Source organism: Sturnira hondurensis, unplaced genomic scaffold (genome assembly GCF_014824575.4).
Source record: "Sturnira hondurensis isolate 20B ecotype Veracruz unplaced genomic scaffold, ASM1482457v3 Scaffold0017436, whole genome shotgun sequence".
NCBI classification, from domain to species: Eukaryota; Metazoa; Chordata; class Mammalia; order Chiroptera; family Phyllostomidae; genus Sturnira; species Sturnira hondurensis.
The window spans coordinates 3,228,604-3,249,240 of NW_028090067.1; the positions used below are offsets into that span (position 1 = coordinate 3,228,604).

At 43.3% G+C, this 20,637-nt stretch overlaps 1 protein-coding gene across 6 annotated transcripts in view; it reads left to right on the forward strand.

Annotated features, from left to right (window-relative positions):
• ANO2 (anoctamin 2) overlaps positions 1–20,637 on the forward strand; it is a 329,301-nt gene that overhangs the window by 298,028 nt on the left and 10,636 nt on the right. For all 6 annotated transcript variants that reach the window (XM_037068063.1, XM_037068065.1, XM_037068064.1 and 3 more), the window contains 3 exons: positions 9,353–9,505; positions 11,175–11,227; positions 13,218–13,399. In XM_037068063.1, coding sequence (XP_036923958.1) covers positions 9,353–9,505; positions 11,175–11,227; positions 13,218–13,399 — 388 coding nt within the window. The remainder of the gene's footprint in view (positions 1–9,352; positions 9,506–11,174; positions 11,228–13,217; positions 13,400–20,637) is intronic.

A 20,637-nucleotide genomic window follows, 5' to 3' on the forward strand; every position in this document is an offset into this window, starting at 1 on the left:
AGGCAATGGCTCCACGAACCAGGAAATTCCTTTCTGTGGGCCGTCCTGTTTGTGCAAACTGAGTCATCCCACTGGATAATCAGGCATCTTCCATCTTCTCCAAATGACACCTGAAGGCCGTTCAGGCAGTATCCAAGGGTGCATTCCAGTATTTCTGGGAAGCAGCGTGAGTCACAGGTCATTCCTCTCCTTTGCTTCTGAAAGGTACATTGCTTGTCATTATCTGTGATAGGAGTCCCCCTCCCCATAAACACTTAAAAGAAAAGGAAGGATATATCCGGATACCACATCCCTCAGTGTACCACAAGAAAGCTCCTGAGATGCAGGAGATGCCCAGTCAGTGCATGACAAATGAAAGAAAGAATGAATGAATGAGTGAGTGAGTGGCAGTCTTTTAAGTTAAATCTTAATGAAAACCCCATCGTTTGCCAATTCCTGTTCTCGTTTGAACAACTAGGGAGCTCAGAGTGAACTTTGTTGCTCAACTAGAGCCCTATTATGGGTCTTTAGAGTTTGCACATTTGTTTCTCCCTCCTTTCTCTGTGCTTGATTTTCTTTTTTCTAAAATTCCATAAATCTAATTTGTGTTCTTCTATTTGAATTTTTCATAGCCTTTTGGGAAGATGTAAAGGCGAAGGACTAAAGCAAACAAAAGTCCTCAGTTATGATTTGTCGCTCAGTGACATCTTTCCAATCATGACTAGTTTCATTGACCTTTTACCTCACTGACTTGTGACCCCAGCCCACGAATGAGTAGATGGGAACATGGATGGGTGAAAAGAAGGATGGATGAGTAACTGGCCCTCAGATTCCTAGTTTGCAGGTGAATAAAATAAACAAGAGTGAGTAAGCCAGGTCATTCCTTGGTTCACTCAATAAACATTTACTGGAAATTTGCCGTGCTGTTCCCTGGAAATCAGAAATGTAACTGCAGACCTCATCGGATCAATTCTGTCTAGTTTTAAGAAGCTGAACTAGGTCCACTGATGTAAGATTTTTGAGGTGGCATAAGTGCAGGGCGGATGGGAGCAATGACACAGAAGACGGCAGGGGAGAAGACATGTCTATGTGAATAAAGACAGTTTGGAGAATGAAAGTTTTGTACAATAAGATTAAAAATCAGATTGTATTATAGAAGATCCAGTAAAGGAAACCTCAGATGTGTGAGAGTGATGAGGGAGGGGGAGGGGGCACTGTTGCATTAGGGTTGAATATTTACTTTTTTCTGTGGTAAAAGGACATTGAATTTGATTGGCATCACAAACTCTCTTGTTTCCCAGCTTCATCGATTGGTAGGTGTGTGTCCCTGGGAAAATTATTTCACCTCTTTGAGACTCAGTTTTCTCACCTGTAAAATGGAGATAGTGACACTTGACACTGAAGATTACTTGTAAACCTGAGAGCATATGGCCCTCACATGACAGGTGAAGTTCCATAATTTCTGAAGTTTGGAGTTTTGCTTAGAGGACATGGAAGGGGGAAATGGGCCGATTTTTCTAGAAGACCATAGTGTCCATGCCCTTAACTGCTTCCTGTCCACATTCTCCTGCTCTTTTCTGTGGCCATCACCAGGGTTTATGTCTGAAGGCTCCCAGGATACTACCCTTGTTCCCAAGGCAGAGAAGAGGGCTTCTCATGGACTGGTCTGTATCACACTGTCAACCTGCGATTCACTGTTTGAACTAGACTTTGACTTCTCAAGTAGCAGGACTCTCAATAAGTCATTGGTTCTCTCTGCTTCTGAAGAAGCTAATATTCTACCATTGATGTGGGGGTGAGGAAAAAGTGAAGACTAAGTCTCCTTCAATCACCAAGAAATGAAGAAAATGAGTCTTGCTCATCTGTCCCAGTGTTAACATTGATTTGTATGCAGTAAACTCAATACTAAAGCTGTTAACTTCAAGCATGTTCCTTCCTTCATGACTTTCAGGGTTTCTGAACTGAGCCTGATCCGTTGTATAAATCCCAGGATACTCCATGCAGATTGAAAGGGAATTCTACTTATTGTCTTTATTACCCAAGTGGTTTTTGAATTTGGATCAGTGACTTTGCAGGAAAGATAAACCATGTAGCAAATCTTCAGATGCCTCTTTTATTTGTTTGTCAAGTCAAGCCTGGTGGTAATGAATCTGTGAAGGCTTCATGGACCTACTGGTGAGAGTGAGCAACTCCTGCCCCAGTGGTTCCTTGCACTCTGTTGGTGCTGCCCTTCCCTTAGAGCTCTAAGTCCATGACACACGCAGGGTTTATTTACATGTCCGTCTTCCCCACTGCATACTCTGAGCTCTTAGAAGGATGACACAGTAATGTACTCATCTCTGTTTTCTAGCAATGAGCATGGTGCCCAGGATATACAATGTGCTCAATAAATGCTTGTTGAATAAATGATGCATGAATGAATGATGGATATTAGGAACTTTTTATATTTCTGTCAAGACTTCTACTATTTCCTTAAGCAATAGGGGTGTCAAACTCATTTTCACCGGGGACCACATAAGCCTCACGGTTGCCTTCAAAGGGCCTAATGTAATTTTAGGACTGTTTAAATGTAACTACACCTTAACAATTAAGCAAGAACTCGACACTGCCGCTGGGTAGAAACAAGGTGCCAGGCCAGATAAAACAAGGTGGAGGGCTGGATTTGGCCCGTAGGCCTTGTGTGTGCCACCTGTGTAATAGAGGACTGTGCTAAAGAACCAGCTCATGCCTATCTTCTTATTATCTCAGTCAATCAACACTTGTAATTCTTTTTTACACTGGATACAGCCTTGAAATATGGGCTAATGAAGTAAACAGTGATGTCTTTCCCTGGCTGTGTTTTTATGTAAGTGTTTATATTAATGAGTCATTTCTAGCTGAATCTTTTGAGTATCTGCCTCCTGGGTTAGAAGACAAACTCACAGCAATATGTCCTTCAATTACGCATTGTATTGCTTACTAGTTTTCAATCCCCTTAAACAGACTGTGTTGCTTTTACTAAACTGTGGAAAGTTAAAAACAAAGCTATAGTTATTGTCATTAGCATTAGACTCTCCCAACTGACTTTTGACTCCAACTTTCTTCAAAGTCCTCTGTGCAAATTTCCACACTGAGAACTGCTGTGTTGAGGTGTTTCTACGTCATGTCTCCATCTCACCTCATCATCACTAATGCAATGCTTTCTGTTCACACAATTTAGTTGTCTGCCTCTTACTGTGTTTGTTTCCTCTTTACAGCTGGTGAAAACAAGTTTGTATTTACGAAACAGATAACCTCTGAGCATCTGCTATGAGGATGGGGGCCACACTAAATGTTGAGGATTCAGAAAAGAATCAAATATGTTCATGGTCTCAAAGGGGCTTACCATCTAGAGAGCAAGTGAAATAAACAAATTGAGCCTGATACGTGCAAAGCATTATGGGAGTGAGGAGAAGAGATGCCCATGGTGCCCATTAGGTGAGGTGGTAGGGACTAGTGTTGAGGAGAGTCTTCTTAGTGAAGGTTAGGTTTGAGTCGAACCTGAAAGATAAATAGTAATTCATCCAGCAGACAAGGAAAGAGGGGAAATTACAGACAGTTGTAGTATGTACAAAAGCTCAAATATGTGGAAAACGAGGTGAGTCTGGGGAAGTACAAACAGTTTTGAAATGGTTGTAAAATAGAGTTGATCTCCAAGCATAGCAGCTAAATATTAGCCCTGTGACCAGAGCATAGATGGGTAGGAAATGTGTCTGGAAAAATAAGTTAGGGTCAGGTCACAAAGAGTCTTGAATGCCAGACCAAGGATTTGGACTCCTGTGATGTATGAGTGAGTGAGTGAGTGAGTGTGTGTGTGTGTGTGTGAGAGAGAGAGAGAGAGAGAGAGAGAAAGGTAGGCATTTTCACTGCAGAATTTTAAATAAAGTAAATAACAGAATTGTGTTCTATCAAAATTTTCTACCAGTTCTGACCAGTTCACTCTATTCTACCAAATACATACTTTCCCCCCCCTTAAAACAGATATTCCTGGGATGTCATTGCTGGATGCCATCTTGTTTTGTTTAATCCACTCCTCTTTGTTATTTTACCCTACGCCCAGGTAATCAAGGCCAAGATTTTAATCATCTCCAGCATCAGGCAGTATAGGGCTGGTGGTTATTTTTAAAAAGTCCCTGGCTGCTGGGAGTGAGAAGAGAAAACCAATGGGGTTTGTGCCCAGGGGTATTTCTGGTCCTTGTGCTTCCAGCTCAGCATTTCTGGGGCACTGTACAGCAGGCTTTGTAAAGATTTAGCTGAAAATCAACTATGGATTCCTCCTTAATTGACTTGGCCGGGTTTAATCTGTTATTGGTCAAGCCAAGCTGGCTTCTATTATGGAGTGCACTGAGGATTTCTGGCATTGCTCTTATCCTAATGGAGGCTGGCTGTTTTTAGAAGCAAATCTTGGTGTTAGTGAAGGCTGGTATCATTGTGTCCTCTGAATTGAACCCAGAAGGATGCCCATCTGATATAGCATTTAGGCCTTTGACTACAAAGAGTGAGTATTGGATTTGGCATTTATATGCTATAAGGTTATATTTTGTTTTTTGTTTTTGTTTTTGTTTTCTCCCTAAGATACAACAGAACTTCCTATTAGTTTCTGCCTCTTTGGGTTGATTCATGGAAATGCTTAGGGTTCCCAGTTCAAGGAGGCAACACCTACAGCAATGGGACATTTTCATAGAAAGTCTTCTCTTGATCCAGGAGACCAGGGAGTGACTCAGCAGATGGGACAGCAGTGTCCTGTCACGCCAGGCTCAGCACCTCTGGCCTTTGTTGAACCCCCTTCCTTGAGGCTGTCCAGTCCCGAACACACGGACTTACATGGCTGGGGAAAGAAAAGAGACATTGTGTTGTAGGTTGAGATAATAATTTATGGGCACTATTACCATTGAACCATCACTAGAAGTTGTTTGTGTCAACAGAAGAGGGGCCAAGAGAGCCTGTGTCTGAAGAGTGTGTGAACATAGAAAAGCAAACCATCAGGGCAAGCCCAGAGGAGAGGGTTCATGTCTGCCTTTGCAGTTCGCATGAAAGAAAGGAACGGAGTGGAGAGTCCCATTTTTCCTATATCCCTAGAAGGACATTGGGTTTCCTAGAGCTATTCGAACGAGTGTGGTGAGGGCATGCTGTATATAATTATGTTTGCTCAGAAGTAACCTGCCCCTTCCCCACTCCCATCAGCCACCTTGCCAAGCCCGTGCTGGGGCCTTTGAAGAGTTTGCAGTTTTGCTGGAGAAGGTCACTTATGGGAAGAACATTTACAGTTATAGAGCTAGCTCATAGAATCAAGATGAACTTAGAACTCTATAAACAAAGATATAGTCATATATATACATAAACATAGACATGCATTTTACAGGTTTTAGAAAAGCAGTCTGACATCTGTTTTGCTTTCCTTGTTAATTCTATCGCCCTTTACCCCCTTCGCCCTACCCCCCACCTCCAGCTCTAAAATTCCTCAGCAAAGCCTCATTTAAAAGATGCTATAGACTCTGCACTTTGAGTTGGTGCCCAGAGTTTAATTTTGAAGATTTCTCCTCCCCAGCCTTACACCAGCCCCCTTTGGCCTTCCAGCTAGCCAGGCCATCATTCCATGGCCCAACCTGGACAAATCTGTGCCTTCTGGTGTGCATCTTGCCACCAACTAGCACCTGTCAGTCTCTTAGGGCCTGCTGAGCATTCACTGGGCATCAAAGACAATGGCAGTGGCATGGGTGTATCAGAGCAATAACACAGCCGTGGGCACAAGCAGCCTGCCAGGTCAAAAGCCATTGTGCAAAGGTCCCCTGTGTGTTCTCGTTCATGAAACTGCTGCTATGATTAGGGCTATCCCTCTGTGAACTTTTATTTATTTTAGTTTATTTTTGTATTCTGGTTTTTCATTCTTTATTTGAATATTCTAGAACAATGACTTTCAAATGGTATGCCACAAGAATCTTTAAAACATACAATACCTGACCATTTAGTCAGAGGCACTGACCTCTTTCCCCTTAGATTGTAAAGTTAAAAAAATTAAACCAATTTTTTGTAAAATTGCAAAAAAATAATATATATTTTTTGGTGTGCTATAGAATTTTAGTAAATTAGTTTGTGCGTGCCATGAGATGAAAAGGTTGAACATCACACTGTTCTAGAATCTTGAGTCTTGTCCAAGAGAACAAGAATCATGGCATCATAGCAAATCAGACCTGAGGTGCATTTAACCCATTCCCTTCAGTTTATCAGTGAGGATGCTGAAGCCCATTGAAACAGAGAGAATTGCCCAGGGGCATGTGGCCAATGATATCCAAGAGCAGCAGTCAGGCCTCTGCCTCTTTTGTTCAGTGCTTTCACTTTAAAGTGGTGAAAGCATATAAGTATGCAGTATACAAGGTCTGTCCTGGAAGTATTCACCCACGTGCCATGAAAAATAGAGACAATTATTGAAGAAGATACAAGATACAAGAAACATTGTACATAGGACAGTGATGCTTCAGTCCCCTTCAGAGTAGGCACCTTGGGACCTCACACAGTTCTCCCAATTGCCATGAGCTGCCCTGTTGTAGTTTCCTGAATCTCGTCAAACTTCTGAAATCTCTTCCCTTTCAAAGGTGATTTTGGATTGGGGAAAAGCCAGAAGTTTCAGGGTACTAAATCTGGGCTGTAGGGGGACTAAGTTAAATGGGTGATTTGATGCTTCACCAAAAAAACTCTGCATGATCAGGCGTGTTGTCGTGATGAAGCTGCCAGTCACCAGTTGCCATAGCTATGACCTTCTGAATCATCCAAATAGTTTCTACAGAGGATTATTCAAGCTTAATGCAAAGTTTGATGCAGATTTGTTGCTCTACTCTCTTAGTCATTTTGAATGCAACAGCCACACAGTACACATGCTCATTCAATGTTGTCTACTGCCCCCACTGGTTAGTACAGTGAAGCCATTATTGTTCACACATGTGCATTCTAGACCACTCTCCTTGGCTGCCAGGTTACATCAATATGACACAAACCATTCTCATTATATTAACAATGGTAGGACTTTTTCCAAATAGACTTTGTACATTGCAGCCATCTGTGTATGTTGGTATTTATTCTAATAAGAATAAAATTGCACATAATGGGTAACATTATTGAATAAGTATTAAATGGCAAATATTGTTCTAAGCACTTTGTATATGCAATAACATTTACCCTTATGACAACCCTATTAGGTGGGTCATATTATTATCACAAATTCAGAGTTGAAATACCTGAGACACAGAGAAATTAAATAATTTGCCCTTAGCATATTTTATTTATTTATTTATTTATTTATTTATGTATTTTGGAGAGAGGAGGAGGGAGGGAGGGAAGGTGGGAGAGAGAGAAACATCAGTGTGACAAAGAAATATGAATTGGTTGCCTTTCATATGTGCCCTGACTGGGGACTGAATCCACATCCCAGGCATGTGCCCAGGAGTCGAACCCATGACTTTTTGCTTTGTGGAATGACACCTAACCAACTGAGCTATACTGGTCAGGTTTGGGGATGTCCTATTAGACTGAGACTTTCCTGGAACTTGGGACTGTATTTGCATCAGCAAATAGGTACTGAGCCTCTGGAATGGGTGAAGAAAGCCCCTGCCTTTCTAGTGGGAAATAAAGATGTGAGTAGATCAGTCACAACAGCACTCAGTGATGGCTGCAACAGGCATGCATAAAAGGTGGCAGGAGGCTGAGGAGGGTGTGATGGGCTTCATCAAGGAGTTAGCATTTGAGTGGCCTTGGGGATGCACAGGATTTTGCTAGCTGGAGAGTGAGTGCTCGTGCACAGATGGATGGAAAGACCTAACACGTTCAGGGAAAAATCAGGAGGGTGAGAAGTGCAGAGTGCCAGAAGGCAGAAGCTTGATGGCTGTGGGGCAGATATTGGCAGATGGGGCTAGAGAGGCAGGTTGGGAGCAGACTGTAAAGCACCTGTGTCCCAAGATAAGGAATTTGAGTTATATCCAGTACATAGAAGGGATCCAACAGAAATTTTATGAGTGAAGATGTGACAGAATCAGGACCATAGAAGCATGGGAAGGCTGGAGACAATGAAACCAGTGAGGAGGCTGTTGAGGCTGTCCAGGTAGAAATGAGGGCCTGGACTGCGTACAGCCATCTGATTGGCACAGTCTGCCTACACTTCGATCTGCCTACCGTTTCTATCACTTGGAATGTTCTCTTTAATCCAGTCTTCCTGGAACTACAGGCCCATCTTTCAAGACTAAGCATAGGTGTTTGATGCGGAGACTTCCTTAGTGGCCACCCTGAACAGGCTTGCACTCTCCCTCCTTTGGACTCCACCATCTGGTACATTCTTCTTTCTCCCCGGACACACATAAAATCGCGTTGCACATCTTTATACATGTCTCTTTTCTGCTTACACCCAGCTTCTTGAAGGCAGAGCCAGACCTTTGCGTCCTTCAATACTTGGCACAGCGCCTGACATTCAGTGAACTCTCAATAAATGTAAGATGAATGAATAAACTTTCTAAATAAAGGCCACTGCCTCTATTTATGATGACAGTGGATATGGAGAGAAGAGGCCAAATTTGGGAGATGATACTTTTAACTTATATCAGGGGTTGGAAAAACACAGCCCACGGGCCAAACCCAGCCCACTTCTCTACTGCTTTGTACATAAAGTTTTGTTGGAACACAGCCAACTCCGTTTGCCTACGTTTTGTCTATAGCTGTTTTCCTGCTACAATGGCCAAATTAATTCCTTGTGACAAGAGTAGATGGTTTACAAATGTAAGAATGTTTACTCTCTGGACCTTTCCTGATAAAGCTTGTCAACCTTAGAGTTAGGTGGCCAGGATCTGTGACTGGAGACAAAGGGTGATGGAAAGGAAAGAGTTAAGCCTTCTTTTTCTCTTATCTCTTCACTGTCCTTAGTACAGTGCTTTGCTCTCAAGTGATGGCATTGACCCACAGGCCTGCAGGAACTGAGAAATGCCCATGACTGGGGGGCAAAAGGAAGAGGGAGTTTAAGAGAATAAGGTGGGAAAGAGACTTTGTAGGAAGAGCTGGCTGATGTGGTTCAGTTTGTTGGACTGTCTTCCCATAGGTCGATAATCATGGGTTTAGTTCCCAGTCAGGGCACATACCTAGGTTGTGGGTTCAATCCCCAGTTGGGCATGGCGTGTATGAGCAGGCAACCAATCAATGTTTCTCTCTTATTGCTATTTCTCTTTCTCTCCCTTCCTCTCTCTCTCCAAAGGCAATGAAAAAATTAAAAACAGAACAAACAAAAACAACGGAGACTAGGGCCATAATGTGCAAGGCAGAATTGATCTAAGTCCTACTTGTTCCTCATGAAGCTTCTCATGCCTGTGCTCTCTTTCAGTTGTCCAGTTTGGCTTTGTCACCCTCTTTGTGGCCTCCTTCCCTCTGGCACCTGTGTTTGCCCTCCTCAACAATGTCATTGAAGTGCGGCTTGATGCAAAGAAGTTTGTCACGGAGCTGAGACGGCCAGATGCTGTGAGAACCAAAGATATCGGTATGCCTCCTGCTTAGAGGCTGTGGAAGACCCATTCCCCCCGCCCCCCCCCGCCACCACCACCACCACTGTTACAAAACACAGGCTGGGGAGCATGATTATTGGCCCACCCAGGGATGCCAAAAACTGTTACAGAATAGATACACACACATACAGGGCCAAGGAGGGTCACGATATACTATTACCGAAAGGACCCCCTACCAGGTTCATTGTGTCAGCCACCAGATAGGAAAGAAATCTCTCAATGCCAGAGATTTGTGAAAAGGAAAGGGAATATTTATTTAATGCTATACAGACTTAAAGTAGTGACCTGATGTCTTCATTAAAATATCAAAGTCCTTTTGGATACCCACAGATGCCCACAGTGCTTCCTTGTTCCCCTGCCCTAATTTGGTGTACCATAACTCAGGAAAAGAAGTAAACGTCTGTGTTTCAGGCAGCCGGCACCATCAGCTTTGTTGCTGTCCAGGCAGGATCTCTAATTAATCCAAAGTCATGTGCCACCTTCTCATGGCCTACTGGCAAGAGTTCTTTCAGCCTTCTTCCAGGCAAAGTCTCTCCTATTTCCCAGGCCACATGGCCAAAGGGAGCACCCCAGAGCCGCACGGTCCTCTTTTACTGAAGCTGTAGGGGTCCCCACTCTGGCCAAAACCACATGGTTCTTCTCCCCACCGGAGCTGCGGGGGTCTGCACTCTAGCAAAACTGCATGGATCTCCCCTCTCCACCTAAGCTGCGGGGAGGGGGTGTGGGTTGCCACTATGCCAAAGCCAAGTGGTGGTTCTCTGCTAAAGACACATGGTGATTCTCTCCACCCAAGCTGCGGGGGTCCCCACTCTGGCCAAAAGCACATGTCTGTCTCTGCAAAGCTGTGTGTGGCTCTCCCTCAATGGATGCTGAGTCTGGGTTTAAATCCCCACACCAATCTTCCTCTGCATCCCCATTTCCAACCCCTCCCACAATCAGCTACACTTGCCAGCACTCTCATATCCTTCCAGCTTTACTGGGCTGCCATTGTGAGTCTGGGCAGGTGCAGCCCTATGGTATAGAGCCAATCTTGTCCAAGCTCTCATGCAGGTGCTGTAACTTGGGGGACCTGCCCCCAGTTACATGTTGGTGGGGAGCATGGTCACAGCTATTTAACATATCTATGCAACCAGTTAAAGGTTACAGATATGTTAAAAGACTATGCCAGAGGCTAGCTGCAAAGCTGTTGCTGTACAAAATAACTCTCAATGGCCCTGCTCCATTTGTCCCTTCCCCCAACTCATACCGGTTGTTGGGGGAAGGGGTGAGGACATCTTATATGTCTTTCTAATACTTCCTAGACACCTTGAGTTCTGGACCCCATTCCAAATCCCTTTTTGGGGTCCCCCTCTTGGATGCACCCTATTACACCACCACCCTCACGCTGATGGGAATCCAGAGTATTGGGGAAGCCTTTGCCTCTTCACCCCTCTGAGCTCCTCATCCTCAGCTCTTCAGGTACTGGCAGGCCTTCAGAGGCTACCTCACAGGGGAGCACCTAAGCCTCTCTAGACAAGCCCACTCCTGGGCAGCCCAGAAAACTTTCCTTGGTATGTCCCTGCAAAGCATCACTCTGAGCTGCAAGGTTGTCATCACTGGGCCATGGGTGGGAGAGAGCCAGACACCCTCCTTTCTGTCTTACAGGGATCTGGTTTGACATTCTCTCCGGAATCGGCAAGTTCTCTGTTATCAGCAATGTAAGTGCTTATATTCATGACACCCTAGCATTGTGGGAAGGGCTTTCCTGAGGGGCTGAGGCCTTCCAAGCAAGACACTAGCCCTCATTACATCTCAGCCTTTTCCATTCTAAGCTTTATTTAAAGCAGCTCCCTGGTTAATAATGCATAGAAGCCTTTCTAATTCATCATGCTGTTGCCAGAACAATGCCACTTAATTGTTAATTTCACTATGAGAAAGAAGGGTAATTACTCACCAGAATGCAAAACTTTGCCTTAAGAGCCAAAATCAGGTCTTTGCTCAGACCAAGACTAATGAGGAAAGAATTCCTCGTATCTCTCCATCTCTCCTTTCTTTTCTACTTCTGAGCTAAACAATACCTGGAGCCTTGCCCAGGTTGCAATCCCTAATTATGGTTCCTCCAAGTTGTCATTGTGAGGTCTTAATTATCCCCATGGACTCTGGCACTACAGAGGTGAAGACAGGACATGGAAGAAGAGGGGTCCTACCTGTTGTGACCCCCTTAACTACCTTGCCAGACATGTCCGCATTTCAAAGGAAATCCTGCTGGGCCCAAGCCAATATCTCCTTTTGCTTCTACCTTCTGTACAGATGGTGGCCAGGCAGGGCCTCCTCTCACAGTCTCCCAAGAATATATCAGCCAGCTCAGTGAACACCAAGAAATCCACAGCCCATTTTCCCATGGGAGAGGAACACTGACTGGCTGAGACCAGGTTCCCTAGTAAGAACACATAAAATGGCTGGGGAGGTATGAGGGAGGCAAAGAGAGTCAGCGCATTGCATTTTTGAATGTTTGATGCAGGAAACACACATTTTGAGAAACAACATACAATTTGGGAAAATTTAGATCAATAGCTAATTGGGAGTTGTGTCTACACACACACACAAAAAGCCCTGAGTACTAAGCACTTTCCATTTTTACAGTAGAAGGAAAGAAATTGTACTTCCCCAGCCTCTCTAAGACCTTTTCCCCTTATCTGAAAAATGGGAAAGAACAAGAGTACCCACGTCTAGGATCACTCTGGAGGTTACTTACACATGATGGTGAAAGACAGCTAACCAGTGCTCAGTAGTGGTAGCTGTGATTATTGTAAATATGTTACTCACTCTCCAATATGGTTATGGCCATCCACAGTCATATATACATTTAAAAACAATACCTAAACTACATTTTTAAAAAGGGCTTTCATTGTCAGTGTGGAACACAGTATAAACACTTGTCAAAAAGATTTAAGATTTTTCTTTGCAGAAAGGACCTCCCCATTCAAACATGGACTCACTCATTCGTCATTTGGTTTGCTCCCCAGACATTTATAGAATGTTAGGAGATGCCAGATGCTGTGTTGGCTATGTGTGGTTCCACCCAGAAGCCTATTCATTTCCCCTCTGTCTCACTTCTCCTAAGTAAAATGCATTAAAGAACCAGTTCCATTATACAGTGTGCCAGAAAGTGCCAAGAGGTAATGGTCAAATTGAGGGAATTGAGGAACCATATCCTTGATATTCCTGGCTTTCTGGTGTCACTCAGGGACAGATGTACCTGGTCATTCAGAGTCCTTGCCTATGGTACCTATGTGACATTTTCATCACTATTGGTGTTTTCTCAGGAAATCTTCCATTCTACTTCGGATTGGCCAGTACCAAATATCTCAGATGTGATTTATTCCCTCCAGTACCGAATGGTCCAAAATGGCCTAGCATCCTTTTCTACAGTGGTTATAACTTACTCTCTTGACAGCCACTGTCTTATGGATTTACTTACACAAATCAAAGATAGAAAAGCCAGGTAAGTCAAGCTGGCTTTTCATGAGCTGAGAACTCATGTGCTGAGTCTCATGAGCTCAGAGATAAGGACTTCTGTATTGACCAGAGCAGCACCTGTGGATGGGAAACCCAAGAAGGGACAGTCTCTCATCTAGGCGGAACCTGTGCCACCTGGACAGCATCCACCCTGACCTCTCCTCAAACACTTTTGGTTTTGTTCCCCAGGCTTTTGTCATTGCCATCACCTCCGACTTCATCCCCCGCCTTGTGTACCAGTATGCCTATAGTCACAACGGGACTCTGCATGGCTTTGTCAACCATACCCTCTCCTTTTTTAACGTCAGCCAGCTGAAGGAGGGAACACAACCTGAAAACTCACAGTTTGACGAGGAGGTTCAGTTCTGCAGGTAAAGTAACCACAAAGAGGAGAGAAACAGAGGACCTTGACTGGGAGATTCAAATAATTACCTGGATGATCTAGACTTAGACCATTTTCCCTTCTCCTAGCCCATGCCTAATTACCGTGAATCCGTTTCCGTGAATCAACAAATACTTATGGAGTAGTGAGTGCCTTTTGCTACATACTGTGAAGCAGACAAAGAAGTATATAGCCTTATCTTTACCATCGAGGGGTTTATGATCTGGTTGGAAAGAAAATGAGCAGGGCAGATAGGAAATAGCAGACTATTCAATAATTATATCTAATATAGACCATAAACAGTGTGGCTATTCAGAGAGGGAGATCAGTGTTGGGTAGAATGGAGAGGGGGGGGGCCTCCTGGAGGCACCAAGAGGGATTCTAGGACAGAAAAAGTATCCTAGCTGGGGAGTCAGCATGGGCAAAGTCATGGGGGTGGGGATGAATCTGGGGTGTTAGGGACTCTGCATGACTTTGTCAACCATACCTTCTCCTTTTTTAAATGTTAGCCAGCTAGGTGATACATTTAGCAAAGGGAGTGCTTAAGAAAACAGTAAGGAATAATATTGTGTGTGTGTGTGTGTGTGTGTGTACATATATATATATATATATATATATATATATATATATATATTCCTAGAATAATAAAAGCCAAAATATTGTTGAACTTGGATAGGATAAAGTAGTTGATGGTAAATTTTGAAATCTTACAAGAATTTTAATGGGATGTAATAGGAAGATATTGACCTTTTAGTGACAAGGAATGATAGAATGAAGGGCGGGCTTAGGAAAATTGATCTGGTCTTAGAGAGGAAGATAAACTAGAATTGGGGGAACTCAGGGAGGGCAGCTGAGCTGCTGCATCATTCAGACGTGAACCCTGAGGGAAGCAGACCAGGGTGGTAGTGGAGGAAGAGAGAAGATGAGCTATTTTATTAACATATTGCAAAGTTGGTGACCAAAAACAGAGAGTCTTGATCCAGGATAACTCCAAAGTTTGGAGTAAAGTCAGAAGACTAGAAAATTGTGGATCCATTCACAGAGATGGGGGAGATACTAAGTGAATCTGACTTTATGGTACATGTGATGAATTTGATTTTAATCATGTTGCACTGAAAATAATGGTAGGAAATGTGAGGGGGCGTTTTCACCTAACTTCTAGACACACTGAGCTGGAATTCCAGAGAGGTCCAGATGAGTGTCATGATTAAAAGCCATTAACACAGGGATCGTTGAAGCCAAAAAAATTAGAAAACTCTTCCCTATGTACCTACGAAGGCAAAATGAAGAGAAAATCAGAGGGGACTAAATTATTTAACACTTTCATACTCTGGTGAAATGATAGTCCCCACAAAGGACTTAATCAAGAATCATGCCCCCTAAATTAAAAAAAAAAACACAATAAATACAATGAAAATAAAAATCTAGGAAAAGGCATTGTTGGGAAAACACAGGGCTTTCCTGGACCATCCCCAGTGATATCTGATGTCAGTGACACCAGCAAAGAAGCAGTGTGTCTGCTGTGTTTGCAGCAGTGATGGGCATGTCTGTCCTGCTTTCCCACCCAGGAAACTTGGTATTTGAGATCAGCCATGTGTACGATGGCTGCTTCAGTTCAGATTCACAGTCTGAGACTACAGAAGAGAGAAAGAAAAAAGTTCATCTTCTAACCCAGATGACTCAGTTAAACAGCCTTATTAATTTTGTGATTTAAATAGAAAGGTATTCTGGACCCAGGAGCAATAACTTTAGGGTTCAACTCCAGCTAACCAAGAAAAGACTCAAAATCACAGACCAGATCTAGGAACAGATAAGTAAGTTTATTAATAGATATCAATTTGTAGCAGGCTCAGTGTTTCACAATGTTTCATATCTAGGCCTATTCAGACTCTGGCTCTTGGACTAACATTGTACCCAGGGGCCATTCCTCTATGTGTCTGGAGTCCCAGACTGTCCATGGTGCTGGAATTTGGTCTGTGGACCCAGCAGACATAGTTCCTCTGCTTAGAGAGGCTCTATTCCAGCTCTAGGCCTTTCCTGGTAGCATCTAGATGTGCTCCAGCAGGGTCCATGGAGTCAGTCAATAGGTTTATATTAAATAAGCAGGCACAGAAAGGTGAGAATTAGACAATCATTTTAATAGCTGGAAGGTACCACAGAAATCATCTTGTTGAAACTCCTTATTCTATATAAAAATGGAGGCTTAGAAAGTTGAAGAGTTCTCCAAGACTACAGAGGTTTCTAGTGACAGATCCTGAACTAAAATTTGTATCTATCTAAGCACACAAGCCCCCAATGTGCAGAGAGGGAACAACACTAGTGTGACTTGCTGTGTGGGGAAACGAGGCTAACACTATCTGCTTCTTTAGTTGGTCTAGAATCACATGTTTGTCCAGAACACCGAGGTTCTCTGACCTCGCCTTGACCATCAGATCTTCCAGTAACATATAAATATGATTTCCAGATATATCAGTGGCCTAAATTGCCTTAAACACAAAGGGACTTTAATGACCTCTATATTGCAAGTTGAAGGTTAGACCTAATTTTAGGCAAGTTTGATTCAGTCGAGTCTGCACCAACTGAATCTTTCTCCATCTGCCGAGCCCACCCCAAGTGATGTTGACTATAGTTTCAGGATCTATGCGACTGCCAACAGCTACAGGCCTGCGAGATAAAAGCCCATACCTCTTTCCCAATGACCTCAGACAAAGTCCCACTGAAGCTCACTGACTATGATCAGTACGCATGCCCTGCCCAGAACCAATCATACCCTACCTGTAACCAGAGAAATGTGATGCTCTCCATGGCATCTGGGGTTGGGCTTGGGGGTGAAACCATCTCTAACTGAAGCACATCAACTCCGAGGTGGAGGTAGTTCCCTAGTGAGAAGACAAGCTGAATGGATATCACTCAGCTAAAACAAAAAATGCTCAGGATAGCAGGTGTTAGCGCACATGGAGCAGATCAGGCTTTCCTGTATCTGCCTCCAGAGTCACTGGACTTTTCAGCCAGTTGTAAAACCCCAGAAACTCTTCCCTCCATTGTTTCCATGCAAGTAGGTGGGACCATGGCTTATCTGTGGCCCATTTTAAAAAAATTCTGTGACTGAGTGGCAGAATTACTAATGGGTGGATGCATAGGAAGTATATTCTATATTTCTGCCAAGAAAATTTATTCACAGAGACTAAATCATTCCAGAATCAAACCAAACTGATTTTTGGAACATCTGATTATTTTTCTTTATTCAGTACCAGTGGGGATTATGGGTTCACTAATATGACTGGTTTTGAGACCTTACTATAAGCTTCACGTCGGTGATATGATAGGGAATAAGACAAAGTGCCTCCCTCAAGGAGTCTAGATAGAGGAGATGAGTAAATAAACAAGCAGCTAAAATATAGCTTTAGTCATTTACAATAGTGTCAGTATAGGGAGCTCAGATGGCCCTGAGGACAGAGGCCTTGCACCTGGCTCAGACTTAAGTGTTCAGGCAAAGCTTCAAGGGAGGCGGAGCCTGAAGAATGATCAGTACAAGAGTGGCCAGAAGGATCATTCTGTTGAAACTTTTCATTCACGTGACCACGCTGGCCTGGGTGGTGAGTGGGGTGGGAACAGCAATGGTGGATGGTAAAGGGGGTGTCCAGTGGAGAAGGGGTCCAGGGAGAGCAGTGGTTTCCAGGTGGAGGGGTCAGTTTGTGCTTGGTAGTTGGGGATGGAGTGAGAGAGGTCAGCTAAGAGAGAGGACGCTGGAAGGAGGCACAAAAGCCAGACCAAGAAGGGTATACTGGTCATTTGGAGATGTGTGGATTTCCCCTGGGGGCAGCATGAAGCCACTGAGGGGGTTTAAGGGAGCGGTGATGAGCTTAAACTTTCCCTTGGTATTACCTCTGACCACAGTGTGAAGACCAGCAGGTAACATTAGAAATAAAGAGATACCCTACTCCAAAGTATGGGCAGATGTTAGAGAACAAGGTCAGCATATCATCTAGAGAGACCCTATCAAGTAGGTATGTTTTGCCAGCTACCTTTCCTAGATGGGTGAGAATTGTCAATGAAAATCTTCACATCAGATGGGTCCTATTCAGTTCATGTCATCTGGGTCATTGAATTCTCTAGAGATTTAGGAAGTGGAGGCATAACCTACTGATGTCCTTGTATAGTAGGAATTGTCAGTGACTAAAACTAGAAATAGAGAGAAGAAGAGGAAAAAGGAGAAAGGGAGAGACAGGGATTGAAAATGAGAAACAGAGACAATTCCGTAGCTAGCCCTAAAGCCTGTACTTAAAACTGCTCCTGTGGTGGGAAATGAAGTTTGCCCTGCTTTTCTGGCAAATAGTGTTGGGAACTCAATGACCCTTCTTATTCTTAGCTTTCAGTGACCTCCGGAGATAAATGTGGTCAAATAAAACTGAGGTCTCCAGCTCTAACCCAGCCTCACCAGGGAAGAGGTATCTTAAAAATAGCCATAAAAGTTAAGGCAAGTCTCTGGCTGCCCATTTGAGATGCATTCCCAGCATTTTTGGATCAATGTTAGCCTGAACAATCTAACCGCCCTGGCGGGGCTGCTCCACAAACAGGCCTCTGACGTCAATCTGCAGGCACGATTAGCGCCCATTTGACAAGGTCAAAGGACTACTATGTCCTGGAGGATGGATGATGGCTTGGGCTCTGGGCTCAGCTGGAAGGCAGCAGAGAGATCAGTAGGGCAGGTCCTGGCCTGGGTCCCGGGTCTCAGAGCTAGAGGAGCCACCCTGGGCACAGTTAACCCAATGGGCCTGTTTGGAGGTGCTGAGCCTGAAGAAACTGCATTCTTGGGTAGCTCCTGCTGCGTTTTTCTGCAAGCGCCTAAGTTCTTTCACATGCCGAGGTGCTGTAAAATTCTTTGAAGAAGCGAGTTTCCTTCCAGCGCATGGCTGCCTCTCATCTGCTTCTTGCTGAAACCAGAGGTAAAGTCAGCTTTCCCAGGTGTTGCCTTTCCTGATCTTTATCAACCACGGGATTGACACGGTTCTCAGTTCCTAATTGGCTGTACTGTTTTCCCTTGTTAAAGGCCAGTTTCAGAAGGCAGTTTTAAGTAGCTCAGATGGTATGAAAATAGTGTATATAATTGTATCCAGTATTAATATAACATTAATTTCCACTGAGACTATTAAAAAATTTTAGATACCAGTGTTTGGAGCTGAGCAATGCATTTACTAATTCACAATGTAACTAAAACCTTATTTAAAAAATTACAAAAAAAATTACTGATTGTTAGTGATGGACTCCTCAGTTTGTTATTTAGGCACCCTTCCTGCCCGCAGTGATTTGTTATTGTGAATCGTGGTAGCTGACACTGCCACTGGTCACCCCTGCAAGTGAGGATGGGACGGGGACATCTGAGCCAGGAGTTGTTCTTCCCTCTCTGCACCTCAGTTTCCTCATCTGTAAAAATGAGGATGTGGAATAAATAATCTCCAAAGATTCTTCTCTGCTTTAAAAAATAATAGTTAATGACACATGTAGTATATTAACTGACTCCTATAACAATTCTAAACATTAGAGGCAGCCTCTCCTGCTCTGTCCCACCTCCTCCCTAACCCCTGCCCGATCCGATGCTTCTTCCCAACAGTAACCAGGGCGATACACTGGTGTGAGTGTTTCTCAGACACTCTCCCAGGCATTTATGTAAAATGAATGGGTGGAGCCTTTAGGTATTATTTCTTGGGTTTGTTTTATAATAAACATAATATATTTTTAATTAATGGAAACCTTCTAATTTTATGTAATATATTCCCCTCAGTGTGATTTTTGTTAGTGTTAGATCTAGATAAAATCTTAATGTAATCTTAAAGCTAAAATATGTTCATTTTTGTACAGTTTCACTTATTGTATGTGAGTGTGTCTCAGTTAACACTATAATCTTGCTCCTGGAAGCTTAGTATAACAATGTATTTGAATCAACTGAATATTGCTATTAATTACATTTTTAAAAATATATTTTATTGGTTATGCCATTACAGTTGTTCTATTCCCCCCTTTATTCCCCTCCCTGCTGCACACCCCTCCCTCACCATTCTCCCCCTTTAGTTTATGACCACGTGTCTCAAGTTCTTTAGATTCTATATTTCCCCCACTATTCTCACCCTCCCTCCTATCTATTTTCTACCTACCATTTATGCTACTTATTCTCTGTACCTTCTCCCCCCTTCTCCTCCTCCCACTCCCCTGTTGCTAACCCTCCATGTGATCTCCATTTCTATGGTTCCACTCCTGATCTAGCTGTCCTCTTAGTTTGCTTTGTTTTAGGTGTGGTTGTTAATAACTGTGAGTTTGCTATCCTTTAACTATTCATATTTTTTATCTTCTTTTTCTTATATAAGTCCCTTTAACATTTCATATAAGGGCTTAGTGATGATGAACTCCTTGAACTTGACCTTATCTGAGAAGCACTTTATCTGCCCTTCCATTCTAAATGAAAGCTTTGCTGGATAGAGCAGTCTTGGATATAGGTCTTTGGATTTCATGACTTGGAATACTTCTTTCCAGCCCCTTCTTGCCTGTAAGGTCTCTTTTGAGAAATCAGCTGACAATCTGATGGGATCTTCTTTGTAGGTGACTGTCCCTTTATCTCTTGCTGCTTCTAGGATTCTCTCCTTCATTTTAATCTTGGCTAATGTAATTATGCTGTGCCTTGGTGTGTTCTTCCTTGGGTCCAACTTCTTTGGGACTCTCTGAGCTTCCTGGAGGTCTATTTCCTTTGCCAGACTGGGGAAGTTCTCCTTTATTATTTGTTCAAATAAGTTTTCTACTCATGGCTGTTCCTCTTCCCCTTCTGGTACCCCTATAATTGGGATGTTGGGATGTTTAAAGATGTCCTGGAGGTTCCTAAGCCTCTCCTCATTTTTTTGAATTCTCATTTCTTCATTCCTTTCTGGTTGGATGTTTTGTTCTTCCTTCTGGTCCATTCCATTGATTTGAGTCCCAGTTTCCTTTCCATCACTGTTGGTTTCCTGTGCATTTCCCTTCATTTCAATTAGTTTAGCCTTCATTTGTTCCTCTAATTTGTGACTAAAATCAACCAGTTCTGTGAGCATCCTGATCACCAGTGTTTTTGAACTGTGCATCTGATAGGTTGGCTATTTCTTGGTTGCTTAGCGTTATTGGCTCTGGGGCTTTGAGTTCTTCTTGAGCCATGTTTTGGTCTGTTCATACCTGTTTTGTATGAGGGGCAGAGCCCTAGGTGTT